Raw genomic sequence first — 15,661 nt, forward strand, 5'->3', positions numbered from 1 at the left:
GTCCTCCAGAATCCCAGGGTGCTTTACTACTCCAGCCAATCAGAACCCGGAGCCCAGCAGATGGTCCTCCAGTATCCCAGAGTCCTTTATGGTTCCAGCCAATCCAAGTTAGCAGCGCGGCCGCATGGCGGCCTAGAGAGAGTTTGTTGTTTCTGAGGCTGCTCTCCATTTCGGAGCTTCGCCCGCGCCTGGGGATCGAGGGTGCGCTCCTGAAGCCGGTGTTTGGATCGTGGAGGCGGGCGACATCTTCCAGTGACGATGGTGCGGAGTCTCGGGCTGGAGCTGAATTTTTGTAGCGCCCTTTACCGACCTGCCGACCCTCTCTGAGGGAGCGCCGCAAGGAGGCACGGCCTCGCGTGCACAGCAAGATCCCACTTCGGCCATTCTGTGCCTGTCCTGGGCTGAGGGATAGATACTAGGGATACTGTGGGATCTCCCCCGTCCTTCACTTTGTACAGTGAGGGCCTTTCAGCCCACCTGGGATAGTAGACAGTGTCCTAGTCCCACTCTGCCTCATTGAAGGATAGTGCCTGCATCAGTGTAGCGCCTTGGATCCTGGGCTCACGCCCTGGAGTGGTACTTGCCTCAAAGGGGGAAGGTTGTGCGGGTCATGGGTGCTGTGTGTTCAGTAATACCAGAGACTGTTTTGATCTGTGCATGCCAGATCATTGGGGATCCATGGAGAGTCTTCCAAACTGTTCCTTTTTCAAGCTTAGATCCAAGGCCTTCTACTTGGTAACTCAAGAATTTCCATGTAGAATATCACCACATCCAATTAACTCTGGCCAGTTCCTCCCTCATGTCTTGGTAGTTGAGTTTACTCTGTTGTAATTGTGGGGCGGCGTGATGGCACAGTGTTTAGCACCTCACAGCACCAGGGTCCCAGGTTCGATTCCAGCCTTGGGTGACTGTCGATGTGGAGTTTGCACATTCTCCCCATGTCTGCGTGGGTTTCCTCCGGGTGCTCCGGTTTCCTCCCGCAATCCAAAGATGTGCAGGTCAGGTGAATTGGCCATTTTAAATTGCCCATAGTGTTAGGTGCATTAGTCAGAGGCAATGGGTCTTGGAGGGTTACTCTTCGGAGGGTCGGTGTGGACTGGTTGGGCCGAAGGACCTGTTTCCACACTGTGGGAAATCTAATAAAATAATCTAATACCATTACATCTGATTCCATTACATCTGGAAACTTTAATAATCTCTCCTGAGCTCTCCTCCCCTTCGACCATTTCCATAATTTTCCTTGGATCCTTGTACAAACTGAAATGAAATATAATGGGAGCAGACGGTTATGGATCAGAGGTGATCACAAAGACCAGTTAGACTGAATAGCCAGATTCTGTGCTGTGATTTCATGGCATTCTCTGCTGTTCTCCCTTTCCAAGGTCTTGACACTTTTGGCATGGTGTGGCATTATATTAGCTGGGCTTATAAACAGTGAAAAATCAGTCTGTGTGAAGCTGACACACCTGCTCCTAGAGTTATCCCTCTGATTTCTGAATGAACTGGGATTACTGCCTTATTCCTCTGCTCTAACCCGTTTTTCCATTTTATTCTTCAGCCTCACCGGAAGAAGAAGCCCTTCATTCAGAAGAAGTCGGCGGTGACCTTTCACTTGGTGCACAGAAGCCAGAAGGACCCACTGGTCGCAGACGAGACTGCCCCACAGAGAGTTCTACTGCCGGCAGAGGTGGTTTACTTTGACATATAGTTACAAGTTGTGTGTGAATATGGTAGGGCTCAGCACTATATGGGAGCAGCTTCCATGTGAATTGAATTTACATTCGCCCTTTGTTCTTTGGATCCAGATAGATTTGTAGGAGATAACTGAGCCCCTCAAGTCTGCTCCATCATTGAGATAGATCATTGTTGATCTGTGCTTCAACTCCCTTCAGCCATCTTTGTTTCAGAGTGATCATGGGATATGGTTTGTTCACCTGACAAGGCTTGCTTTAACGTTGCCTGTAAGAAACAATGTCTGACAGTGCAGCACTCCCTCTGTACTGTACTGAACTGTTAGTCTGCACTATGGGCTCAGACGTCTGGAGTCCTGACTCAAAGTGTTATCCACTGAGCCACTGTTGGACCTGAGGAGGGGCGCACAGTTCTTATGCCACTTTCCTTGTGTTTGATCAGCTCAAGTCAATATAAAATCTGCAGCTGGTATAAAAGTTTTAACTCCTTTCTTGCAGAGAACTGATTTACAAAAGCGGAAAGAGGAGGAAAGGAAATATGGCATCTTCTTTGATGATACTTACAACTATCTGCAGCATTTGAAAGAGGCATCTCCAGTTGCTGAGCTTGTGGTCTCCAGTGTACCCCGGAAGGAGAGCCAAGACACCGTAACCACGGGCGATGGAGACCTGCGGGAGGAAGTGCAACAGATTCCTGTAAGGGTCATGTGGGCACAATTATGGGCAATATTGGCCAAGTCTGTGATTTGGAGTTGATGTGAAACAGAAGCAGAAAATATGCATAGGCAATAGGTTTGGAGGGTGCGGCAAAGAGATGTAAATGCTCTTAATCACCCCCGTCCTCTTCTGTGAATACATCTGTGCTTGGTGAAGATTAAATTGATGGGTGTCAGATGTATTGCAGTCATTCTCAGGATCTGGTTGGTACTGATGAGGCTTGCATGTATTACCTGTGAGGTGTTGCCCTGATAAGATGATGTTGGGTTATCTTCAACCAGTACTGCACTACTACTATCACCACAAAAATGGATGTTTCTAGACCCTGTTGTTGGAGAGGAGACTGGAAACCTGTGATGTTTTTGATTTCAGGTTCACTCCATTAACCTGCCATCGTCAGTTTTTGCTTCAGAGTTTGAAGAGAAAACTGGATTGCTGAACAAAGCAGCTCCTGTTCGAGGTAAGACTGGGTTCCCTCTTTGCACAGATTCCCTCAGTAATCTGCTGTCCCCGTCTGGGCTTTGTGCTTTAGTCCCTAGAGTAGGACCTAAACCTATGATTTCCTGCCTCAGGAATGTTAACCACTGAGCTAAGTTCCCTGTCATGAGCAGGCAGGCAATGGATAAAGAGGACAATAATTTCAGTATTCCTTTCTTTGAAGAAATCCTATTGTACAAGTTGCATGTGTTGTACAGTGAATCACAATGTTTCATAACATCACGACATGTATCAGATTTCTGTGCTGACTTCTCCTGAACACAAAGTAGAGGAAGCAAGTTTGATGTCAACACTTGTTTGGAACATTAAGGGTTTGTTTGCATTTGCCCTCAGGACCTCGCCCAGACCTCGATCCAGATATTGTTGCTGCTCTCGATGATGATTTTGATTTTGATGATCCAGACAACATTCTGGAGGATGACTTTGTGGTGAAGGCTGCTGGAAGAGAGTGTGCGGAGAATGCTGAAGTGTATGTGATTTAAACCTGGGGAAAGGGGAGACTTAGCATGCTGTGGAGGGTCAGAGAGGAGGGGTTAGGAACTAGAAGGTGTCGGTGAACTTGTGGACAGGTGGGCACGACACTAATCCTCCCTCATGGTGGTGAAATTGGCTGGAAGAGGCGCAAACCTGGATCAAATTCCAAGCCCATTAAGTTGGCAAAATCTAACACTTTCTTCTCTGAATGCCTTGGTCAATCGAAATCAATATGGGAGATCACCCAGGGCCTAAATAACATTCACAGCTAAGAGATGATGGCCACCCCAGTCAGAGAAAGGACCTGCTCTCGCTCGACAGAATTTAATGAATAGTTACTAACTGCACAAGATATAAGATTGCTCCAGTTTTCAGTCCTAACATCAAATTTTACCTTGCACTTCAAATTGTTATCCTTTATAAATGCAAAAGCATATGTAACCCTTCCACAAGGTTTCATTGCTTTGTTGTAATGTAACTATTTGCACAGCTACCTGTAGGTTTTGTTTCCCATCACTCTATATGCACCCTGATTGTGTTTTCCTTGCTTCTTTCCCAGCCCCTCGATCTTCGTTCTGACACAATGCTATCCCTCTCCGTGTCACTGCACAATCTCGGCAGTAATCACAGAACATAAGAAATAAGTCTGGGTGGAGATTCAGCCTTTCAAGGTTGCCCTGCCATTCTGTAAGATCATGGCTGATTTGCCCCAGGCGCCAGTTGTGCTGACACCTGTGAAATGGCTGAAAGGTCTCCGTCAATTTCTTTCAGAAACGCTGCAACATCTGAACCTAACCTCTCCGTGCTAGGACAGAACCTCCCTTGCTGCAGCAGCTAAAGCGAGAGCCCCATTTATCTGTACTTCCCCACCATCACCATTATCACCACCACACTGATGTTAACATTGACACTAAAAGGCCCTGTGATACTGCTTTTGAATGAAAGGGATTTCCCATGCAGCATTCCTCTTTCCAACCTGAGCTTTACTGGTAACTTATCTGATTCACTCTCCGAGGAATCTTGCTGTACACAAATTGACTGCTTTTGCCCGAAATGTTGATTTTACTGCTCCTCGGATGCTGCCTGAACTGCTGTGCTCTTCCACTAATCCAGAGTCTGGTTTCCAGCATCTGAAGTCATTGTTTTTACCTACCTGATTGCTGTCTTTGTCTACTTGCTGCTTCTGGAGTTATGATGGTGCTCCTGATGTTTCCTCTTTGTCTATTATATGCTTCTAATTGGAACTTTTGCCTGAGATGCCCAAATGAATGATTTGTTGGTGTGCCCTTCAGGGATTCTGATGATGAGGAATGGGAGGATACAGAGGATGAAGACTTTGACTCGGCCGGTGCTCTCTCTGATGATGATAACGATGGTTCAAAGATTGTTCGCTTTGAAGGCGGGATGAGGGAATTCTCCTTCATGGACGAGGAAACCAGGAGTCGCTTCACTGCCTACTCCATGACATCATCTGTGATGAGACGAAATGAGCAGCTCACCCTATTGGACGATCGGTTTGAGAAGGTCAGTTTACTTTCCGAGGTACCAGAGCAATACACAGGGCAAAATCCATGCTGTCCATCATGGGTAGCACACTCCTCTGAGTCACAGGGTCAAGTCCCATTTGACAGGCTAGTTCAGCGCCAGGGAATGCTGCATTTTCAGGGCTGCCATTAAACTGAGACCAGGGCTGTGTGTTCTTGTGGATGTAAGAAATACCAAGGCCACTGTTGTAAGAAGAGCAGGGGAGTTTGTCCTGCTCACTGCTTATCCCTCTCTCAGCATCACGAGAGAAATGGGTTGCCTCAATGTTATCATCGTATTGTTTGTGAGATTTGCAGTCGACAAGTTGGCTGCTGCGTTTTTTTACATTGTAACAGTGCCTACCTTTCAGACTTTCTTCATTATTTATGACAAGTGCTTTTCTAAAATTTCCTTTCTCTCTTTTCTCCCACTCTCTGTTGGGTTTCTCTCCAGTGTAGTAAGCAGTGGGAAAGGTGGTGCTACTCTGGGTTGGAGTTGATAATTCTGAAATGCTGCACCTCTCCAAAGGTGTTGAAAGTAGATGGATCCCTTCAGGTATTGCTCTGTTTGCAGTAACCCTGTGTTTTTTTTTGTCTGCTTCAGTTGTACGCAGAGTACGATGATGAGGAGATTGGAGCTCTGGATCACCACGAACTTGAGGGATCGATTCAGGTGGACAGTGCACGACTAGATGAAGTTATCAGTGATTACCACACTCAGAAAGCAAAAGAGTAGGTGGTTTTTAATGAGTAAATCACAGAATGGTTCTGCATGTGTAGCCTTTTGGCCAATGAAACCTTTTTTAAACAGCATATCTATAACTTGTCCTTCTCTAAAGTTTACCTATAGTTCTACAACCTGTTTTTGGTGTGTTTTTGCAATATCCAGTCGAAAACTTTTGTTGAATCTGCTTCCACTGCCTTTTCAGGCAGCTGTTTGATTCTAAGCATTCAAATTGGAAAACAGTCTTCTCCACCTAATCCCCTGTAACTCCCTCTCAAACCTTGGTTATTTTTCTAAATATCTTAAATCTGTGACTGTTGGTTACTCTCCCTCCTGATAGATTTGACTGCTGCTGCTCAATCCCAGGTGAACCTCTCTCTTTGAAGGAGGCAATCCCAACCTCTTCACAATCATAGAAATCACTCATCCCCAATCTCGGAAAATGTGAATCTTCAATAAACTTAACCGTACCCTTGTGTTCAATGGGATAAGTCCCACAGAGATACTCAGTTTTATTAGCTCGAGGTGGGAGTGTGGGGGCTGTGTCACTTTAATTGTTTTTTAACAAACTTTTCAACTTCTTTCAATCCCACCTGCAGCTGTCAAATGCCCGATGAGCTGGGACCAAGGGGAGATGTTCTATTAAAAGGAGATGAGGAAGAGGAAAACGAGGAGATTGAAGTTCTCGTCATTGAGGAACCAACCGAGCAATGGGACTGTGAATCCATCCTGAGTAAGTACTGACTGTTAGATGGCTCTGTGCACCATCAAAATCTTCTACTGTTTCTTTTGTAGTTTAGGCGTGACACACCTGCCTCTTGTCAGAAGGTTATGGGTCAAATCTTGCTCCTGAAAATTGAGCGCAACATCCAGACTGATGCTCCCAGAGCAATACTGAGGGAGTGCTGCACCTTTGGAAGTGCGATTTTTCTGATGAGACATTAAGAGGGGTCTACTCTCCCAGGCAGATGTAAAACGTACCAAGGACACTATGTGGAGGGAGATGAGAAGGTTCTTGCTGACATCCTAGCTAACATTTACTCTTCAATCAATGTCATTATGATGAAGCTGATCATTTGTGCAGTTTGAGAGCGTGCTCAAGTTCCGCATCCATCCCAGTACCGGAGGCGGAGCTGGTGGAATTGTAATGATACATTTCAAATCCTCAGTTTGAATCTTTTGTTTTTACAGGCACCTATTCAAATTTATACAACCACCCGAAGCTGATAACTGACCCACCTAAGGTATGAGCAGGGGCTGCTGCCGGAAGTGTTTGTGACTGAGTTCCTACTTCTCAATAAGGTTGGGGTTATGGGAAGTGGCTGGTGTTCACCCTTTGATACTGGATTTCCTCACCCAGTGAGACTGCAGCTGGGAGGTTTGTCTGTCTTGGGCAGAGTGGCCTGAGGCCGGAGCACAGTCAAGACCAGCTTTGTCTCCCTATTCATCTCAACTGCATTTGGACCTTCAGTTCTGGAAGAATAAAATGCAGAGGCCAAGAGTTCACACCCAGTGATGGGCTGTGAAAGTGAACAAAACAATTTGGTGATTTCTTTAGGCTGGTTCAGTAATGTCGTTCAGCAAAGGGAACTTGTAGTTCTTGCAAATGGTCTCCATACGGTTACAGTATTTGGGGTACTTTGGATTTTGGGTTATGGTGTAGTATGGATAATATCCATTAATTGGGGAGTGATGTATAACAAATAGCTGAGTTCAGTATCAGTCACTTCCCAGTATTGGTCAGTGTCTGACTCCACTTCCCAATGACCCTTGCTACTCTTTATGCAGCCTGTACCCACTCACATCACAGAAGATCATGGTCCCTCTCACCCAACCTCCTGTTGTGTATCTCCCTCTGAGAGACCTCTCAGACTGTGGGGTGAGGACAGTAGACTTTCACCCTAACTGGGTAGCAGCTGAACCTGTGCCAGTGGCATTCCATGGTTTGGTTTTAGGAAGTGTTTAAAATAGGTTTCCTCCAAGGTCTACGTTCTATCCCCCATGCGATTTGCTGTTGGATTTATTCATGATTGCTTTATGTTTAGCATGCCAGTTCTGTAGGACCTGCATTTCTATAAGGCAATGTAACGCAGCAAATACTCCACAGCAATCTCCTCATTGTATGTGCAGCGATGGTTTAGAGAGACATCTGTTTATCTGTTCATTTGACACTTGTCCGTATTTGTTGGTTTGTCACTGTGCTGGTGGTGACTATGCTTTCAGTTGTCTTGGTCCAAGATTCTGAGATTCCCACCTGAAACCTCTCGCCCTCTGTACCTCACACTCCTACCAGTTTGGGCAAGCTATTAAACATCTGTCTTCATTTCTCATTCTGGAATGCAAAGACGGATGTTGCCAAACAATGCTCTGGTAAAGTGCCAAGGAACATTTTTGAAGTGTTAAAGAGGGAGAGGGTAACATGGTGATAATGCCATTGGTATCCGGAATGCCAAAGGCCTTGAGGGGGCATAGGTTCAAATCCCACAGCAGCTGATTAAATTTGAATTAAATGAATAACACTGGAGTTGAAAGCTAGTCTTGGTAATGGTGACTTGATTGGTATAGAAACCCACTTCGTTCACTGTCCTTTAGGGAAGGAGATCGTTCCTTGTTTGGTATGACCTCGATGTGACTCCAGGCTTACAGCAATGTGATTGACTCTTAACTGTCCTCTGAAATAGCTCCACTTGTTCCAGGGGAATGGGCAACAAGTACTGGCTTTGGCAACAGTGCCCATATTGTTGATTTTATAAGCACACATAGTCCAAGTTGTAAATTGTCATCACTCGACTCTTTTTCAGCTCAATCCAGTCAAGGTGTCCAGGAAAACTGGAATTCCCTTGGATGTTTTACAGAAAAGGAGTCTGACCACTAAACAATTGGAGCGGATGGGAATGATTAATGGCAGTGACATTCCCAGAGCCTCGACGCAGACACGGCCACCGAATGAGAGCAAAGAGGACAAGAAAGTCCGGAAACAGAAAATCAAAGAAGAAAGGAAGGTGAGGAAAATCCTGTGCTGTGTAATGCGGCCAGAAGATAAACTCAGGATGCTGTCTGATGAGGCTGGAGCTATTGTGGAACAGGGTCGCAAAGTGTACCCTCCTTGGAGAGTATCAAGTGTCCCATCATGCAGCAGGTTCATGCTGTACACGGATGCTAAGCTGCAATGTGGAAATCTTGTCTATTGTAAAATAACCTTTTATTCCTTGGTTTAAGAAGTATTTAATTACTTGTGACAGTTCATGAGGATTGCCGTAATAAGCACTGGTGACTCAGTAAAGCCATTGCTCTGATTGGTTTGGGTGTTTATTCCCGTATTAACTATTGGATGATATTTATTATTATGTTGTAAAAGATTCACTTTGCAATGTCTGAATCTATGCAATCACTGGTTGCAGTATTTAATGGTTGTTATTGAAGCTGCTGTTGGCTATCTGTCCAGACAGAGTGTCCATTTTCATTTGGATGACACTACAGCTGCACAAAGGTTCAAGCTTAATGGGCGACTCAACTGAGCTTGGTACCTGGTCCCAGATTGTGTCAGTTCTGCTCTCCTCTCTTCTCCTTTCCACAACATGTCACCATATTAGGAAACGAAGAGTGATACAGCACCAAAGGAGGTCAATTAACCCACTGGGCTAGCTTTTTGAAATAATGTAATTACTGCAGTAATTCCACCCCCCCCCCCCACCCCCATACAAATGTTCTATCATGGTCCTGCAACTTACTCTTTTCCAATTCATGTTAGAGCAGATTTTTTTTTTTCTGCCATCCTTGTAGGTAATGCATTTTCAAACCCAATGCTGGACTTTTACCCGTTCCATTAAGTCACAGTCCTCTGATTCATAAATGTACTGTGGAAAGTTTCTTCTCATTTTGTCAAACCTGGAATGATTTTGTAAACCTATAAACCACCAAATCCTAACCGTCTCTGCTGTAAGAAAGCAAAGCCTAGTCTATTCAGTCTCTCCATTAATGTTTGGATTATTAATTAATTTGGTGATTATTGGAAAATATGCTGCCTTTTCTAATCCTCTCTCTGTCTCTCTCCCCCTCCACCCGCCACATATAGGAGAGAAGACTGGAGAAAAAAGCCAACAGAAATGCATTTAAAATCGAGAAAGTAAGACAGGAACAAGTGATACTGAACCTGAGACAGAACTTGCAGGGAATCAGACTAGAGTTATAGTACATAAGGGTCTCCCTCTCCCACCGGACATTGGATAAAGGAGGGAATTTGTTGGAGGTTCACTCACTGACTGACAGTTCAAATGAAGAGTTCAAACTAACCCCTCTGCTGCCTCTGACCATCAGCCAAAGCAATAGACTTGATTCCTTACCAAGATTCCCAAAGCTTTGGCCCTTCTTGCAGCGATTGCAGCATGGACCTGCATTTTTCCTCAAGAGAAACTTGAGGCCGAAGTTTCTTTGGGATGTCTGCGGAATGTTCTCCTTAACTCTGATCATCTTCAGTGTGGAAAGACACTCTCATTGGTGGACCTTTATCCCACAAAAGACAGGTCATAAAAAACAGGCCTGTGCCTCGACTTATTTGTGGAATGCTTGAGTTTTCTCAGCAACTGGGGAGATCAATTTAATTGATGTGACTTTTCACAGTGAAGTTCTATTGGCTGTGTCTGTTCCGTTGACTGGACAGCTGGCTCGAGACAACAAGGCCATGTATTCAATTCCCACACCAGCTGAGGTTACCATGTCAGACTTTCCTCTTCAACCTCTCCCCTCGCTTGAGGTGCAGTGACCCTCAGGTTAAACCACTACCAGCCTTCACAGTCTGATGAAAGAGCAGCTCTGTGGTCTGGTAAGACTGTGGTAACTTTACCGTTCGCTTCAGTGACTAGTCCATGCAGCTGCAGACAGTCTGCGTGGGAGCTGGGCTCTTGACCTTTAGGATCGGGTCAGCGGCACTCTGGAAAGTGTGATGCCATAACCTGTTGTTCAGATGGTGCAGCACTGCCGAGATACTGTTCCTTGAATGAGATATTGGAATGATGCAATGCAAAATTGAGATTTTGTGAACTAATTGCAAAGCTGCTTCTATTGGCTGGAGTGACAGTACCAGGATGGGGGACACAAATTTATGATTACCAAAAGATGCAGAATGGGAGATGAGAAATGTAGTGAGATATGTCCTGAATGTGCTACTTGAAAGAGTAATGAAGTGAATTCAATAATCACTTTCAAAAGGAAATTGGATGAATTCTTCAATGGGGAAACGTTTCAAGGTTTATTGGCAAAGAGAAGATGAATGAAACTAATCAAATAGATTTTTCAAAGAGCCAGCACAAGTGCACATGGGCTGAGTGGCCTTCCCTCCTGTGTAATTTATGGTACTTCAACCTAGCATTCAGCTCTTTCTCCAGACCGTAGTTGTGATGTTTCCCTGTGTGCTGTGAGATGTGCAACTTCTGTCTTTGTTGCCTCTCCTGATGTGTAGCGAGTGCAGCAAGGAAGGGTAATGCACAGTTGAATATCATCATCCACTGATTGTAACTAATACAAGTGAGCTCCAGGAAAACATTTTAAAATTCAAACTGCAGGCCTTTTCCACGATCTTGTCATTTAACTAGTACCACTTCTCATATTGTTTGAGACAGGGAGCTGTGTGTGTGTGTATATTCCTTCACCTTCCCACACCATCTCCCTTACCAGAAAGGCCCTGTGCCGCACCGAGCGTGTGGATGCAGGAAACAAACATTGGTGGAGAGAAACCTCTGGTTGCTTTGCTGGGTCTAATGTACGAGGAAATCATCAGAGTTCACTGGTATTTCAGGGCATTGCGGGGATTTTTTTTCTCCTCTGCTGTACAGTGCATTGCGGTAATTCAGAGAATGAAGGCCTGATGTGGTCGGTAATAACTTTCTGCCATTGCTCAAATGGCCTGACACCTCAGATAAATGTCCTAAGTCCTTTCTTTGGGACTTGTTTCCAGTAGTGACTATTTTTTGTCAGCTTTGTAATAGCAAGAGGCAGGCAACCATTTTTAAAGAATCTTGAGAAGTGGGTGTTGCTGCAAACACCAGCATTTCTTAACCCTGCATAATTGCCCTGGTGAAGGTGGTAATAAACTGCTCCTTCAGATACACATGAGAATCTTGCTGGGCCTTTGCAGACATATAAAGACTAGCCATGTTGCCTTGGATCTAGAATTACAAGCAGCTCAGACCGAGGTACATTCCCTTCCCTAAAGGAGCAGGTTTACCACCACCACCTCTCGGAATGCTGCAGATTTTCCAGGAATCTAAGGCTTATTCTCTCAATATTACTGTAAGCAGCCTGCGACGTTAAAATAAAGATTGATTTATTATTTTCTCTGGACTTGTTTTGGTTCTACACTGAACAGCAATGGGTTAAAACGGACTGCCAACACATTGATTGAAGTTAAAATCACACAACGCCAGGTTGTGTTCCAACAGGTTTATTTGGAAGCACTAGCTTTCAGAGCGCTGCTCTTTCATCACAGTGGGGTAAGATCATAAGACACAGAATTTAGAGCTAAAGATCGCTGTGTCTCGAAATATTGATCACACCTAGGTTTGCTCAATATTTTTTAATTGCACGACAATTATCTTTTGCTATAAATTCTGTATCTTACGATCCTGCCCCACGAGTTACCTGACAAAGGAGTGGCGCTCTGAAAGCTAGTACTTCCAAATAAACCTGTTGGATTATAACCTGGTGTGTGATTTTTAACTTTGTCCATCCCCATCCAACACCAGCACCTCCACATCAACACATTGTTTATGAGTGATGGATAGTTCACTATCTGCCGATGAGCTCGCATTGAGGTTTGGAAAACAAAATCATCACAAGACTCCACTCGTGAGGCTAATTTCCTGCCCCACACTAGCAAACCATTTTGCCAGAACTACTTGTTGACAACACCCACACCCACAGGGGCTGTCACCCAGGAGGAGCCCGGCCCGGAAGAGGAAGGGTGGAACCACCACCGGGAGCAGAAACTGGAGAAAGAGTCAGGTTTCTGGAGGCTGTGCCTGGGCATTGGCTAAGGAGCCAGCACCTGGCGCTGAGTCATTCGGTGACTGGGAGCCAGTTTTCCTTCATCTTAAACATAACATTTTGTAATTCAACCATAATAAATATTTAACTTTTACAATTTACACATTTCCCATAAGTTTTTGTACCTTGTGATATTTTTCATTACTGATAAATAGCTCTTATTGAGGTAAAGTGTTGAGACTCCTGGCTAAAGCTACACATTTTATTAGATTGGTCATGAAGAAGATGGTTGATTATTTTTTGAGACCTTGTTTGTGAACCAGGCGAATTTTGATAAGTTTGTGGTTGCTGTTGCTGAGATGAGCTTTGTTTTTGAAGATTTATTGATTACCTGAATTTAAATTCTCCCTGCTGCTGCAATATGATTTGAACTTTTGCCACTATACCACGAGAGAGCTGTGTCATCTCCCGAGGCTGAAGGAAGTCAGTTTTCTTCTCTTTGCTCAGTGCTGTAGCTCTGAAAAGCCTTGGATTACTGACTGGATGTCGTGTCCACTGCTTCTCCATTGTGGGGTTTCTTTTCTATTTCTGGGCCAGAAATCTCCTGAGTTTGATTTGCAGAACCTTGAGTCGTGGACATCTGAGAGCTGGGATGCTTTTCGCTCTCGGGATTCTCCTCTGAGTGCATACAATATCCAGAGTTCCATTAGCAGCACTATTGTCTCCATACCAGAAAGTTGAGGTTTACTTTACTCCTGAATAAAATATCTCGGCTATCGACTTCAGTGGAATACTGAGGGAGTACTGCATTGTTGATGGTACCTTTTTTCACATTAAATTTTAAAGTCTCGTCTGCCTTTGGGTATGTAAAAAATTTAATTGCGCCATTAGAAGACAGCTAGAGAAGTATCTTGTCAAATATTAACCCTCCATTATCTCATGATTGCTTGTGAAATCTTCCTGGGCGCACCTCTATTTCTGTGTTTACTTTTATTACACCCGTGCTTCAGAATTAAGTCATAGGCTGTGAAATGCTTTTTTTTTTGCATATCCTGGGTTTGTAAAAGGTGCTCAATAAATACAGGCCTTCATTTTGAAGGGTGACTATTAGTAAAATCCTTGTTGCACTGTCCCACAGGTGGTTAAGTGATTTAGGATAGACAACCATATTTTAACTGCGTATTGTCTGTTGTGGCGCTGTCTTGGCATTTGGAAAAGCTCCACAATGCAACAAAATGTCACCCCACACCACCACCTCTTACCCCACACTGGGGAGTATCACACAATTTATCTGTAGTGAATATCGAATGGCCATTCTATCTTTTCAAGCATCTACCATTCAATAAATATTTTATACGTCACCCTTTAAAGCCTAATCTATCTCTTGATTCCTTTAGTATCAAAATCTCTTGATCTTGATCTTGAATAGATGCGATGATTGATCATCCACAGCTCAAAAGACTAGAAAATACAAAAACTTCTTTCCTCTCTAAGGGAGCAAAAAAAAGGAGTAGGCCATTCGCATCATCTGAAAATGTGTTGCTGGAAAAGCGCAGCAGGTCAGGCAGCATCCAAGGAGCAGGAGAATCGACGTTTCAGGAATGAGGAAAGTGTCCAGCAGGCTGAGATAAAAGGTAGGGAGGAGGGACTTGGGGGCGGGGCATTCAAAATGCGATAGGTGGAAGGAGGTCAAGGTGAGGGTGATAGGCCGGAGTGGGGGTAGGGGTGGAGAGGTCAGGAAGAGGATTGCAGGTTAGGAAGGCAGTGCTGAGTTCGAGGGATTTGACTGAGACAAGGTGGGGGGAGGGGAAATAAGGAAACTGGAGAAAAAACCGCAAGAAATGCAAAACTTGCACCCACATTCCCCCTTATTTCCCTCAAAGGCCCCAAGGGATCCTTCCATATCCGCCACAAATTCACCTGCACCTCCACACACATCATTTATTGCATCCACTGCACCCGATGTGGCCTCCTCTATATTGGGGAGACAGGCTGCCTACTTGCGGAACGTTTCAGAAAACACCTCTGGGACACCCGGACCAACCAACTCAACCACCCCGTGGCTCAACATTTCAACTCCCCCTCCCACTGCACCAAGGACATGCAGGTTCTTGGACTCCTCCATCGCCAGACCATGATGGTTGGAGGAAGAGCGCCTCATCTTCCGCCTAGGAACCCTCCAACCACAAGGGATGAACTCAGATTTCTCCAGTTTCCTCATTTCCCCTCCCCCCACCTTGTCTCAGTCAAATCCCTCGAACTCAGCACTGCTTTCCTAACCTGCAATCTTCTTCCTGACCTCTCCGCCCCCACCCCCACTCCGGCCTATCACCCTCACCTTGACCTCCTTCCACCTATCGCATTTCCAACGCCCCTCCCCCAAGTCCCTCCTCCCTACCTTTTATCTTAGCCTGCTGGACACACTTTCCTCATTCCTGAAGAAGGGCTCATGCCCGAAACGTCGATTCTCCTGCTCCTTGGATGCTGCCTGACCTGCTGTGCTTTTCCAGCAACACATTTTCAGCTCCGATCTCTAGCATCTGCAGTCCTCGTTTTCTCCTCATTCGCATCATCTGGTCAATTCAATGTTTCAGCCATTCACGATGATGGTGATTGGTTATCCAACTCTACCCTTTCCCCACCCCAATGCCCTTTGATTGCTTTACCCCAACCGTCTCAAGTCCCTTGACTTTTTTTCTTCATGAAGCTACCATTCATTCTTCTGAACTAGGGAAAACAGGTCTAATCTGCTCCATTTCTCCTAGGACAATCTCTTGTCCCAAGGAACTAATCCAACATGAATGAACAGCCTCCAAGCACATGTTATTGATACAATTCAAGGTGAACTTAGAATTGAGTTGGCTCCATCTTCCTTGTTTTCCTGCTAAAAGTAGTTTTAATTTTGTTTGTTTTACTTTTGTGCTGAATAAAAACTGCAAATCAGTAAGGTACAATTTCATCATAGGCCAGTGAAAGGGAACAATGGAGGAAAATGATGGGAAAGTGTTTTCTTTGTTTGCCCCAGCAACAGTTGCTATGGAGGATAGTCCAGT

General features: G+C 44.9%; 1 protein-coding gene across 1 annotated transcript; it reads left to right on the plus strand.

Annotated features, from left to right (window-relative positions):
* Positions 1 to 86: 86 nt before the first annotated feature.
* On the plus strand, positions 87 to 12,769 carry ltv1 (LTV1 ribosome biogenesis factor). Its single transcript, XM_072580268.1, has 11 exons — positions 87 to 261; positions 1,559 to 1,687; positions 2,190 to 2,387; positions 2,781 to 2,868; positions 3,240 to 3,375; positions 4,673 to 4,904; positions 5,508 to 5,635; positions 6,227 to 6,360; positions 6,819 to 6,871; positions 8,429 to 8,629; positions 9,703 to 12,769. Exons 1-11 carry the CDS (start codon positions 259 to 261, stop codon positions 9,817 to 9,819), a joined length of 1,419 nt encoding a protein of 472 aa, XP_072436369.1. The 5' UTR covers positions 87 to 258; the 3' UTR covers positions 9,820 to 12,769.
* Positions 12,770 to 15,661: the final 2,892 nt, after the last annotated feature.

Source organism: Chiloscyllium punctatum, chromosome 11 (assembly GCF_047496795.1).
Source record: "Chiloscyllium punctatum isolate Juve2018m chromosome 11, sChiPun1.3, whole genome shotgun sequence".
NCBI lineage: Eukaryota > Metazoa > Chordata > Chondrichthyes > Orectolobiformes > Hemiscylliidae > Chiloscyllium > Chiloscyllium punctatum.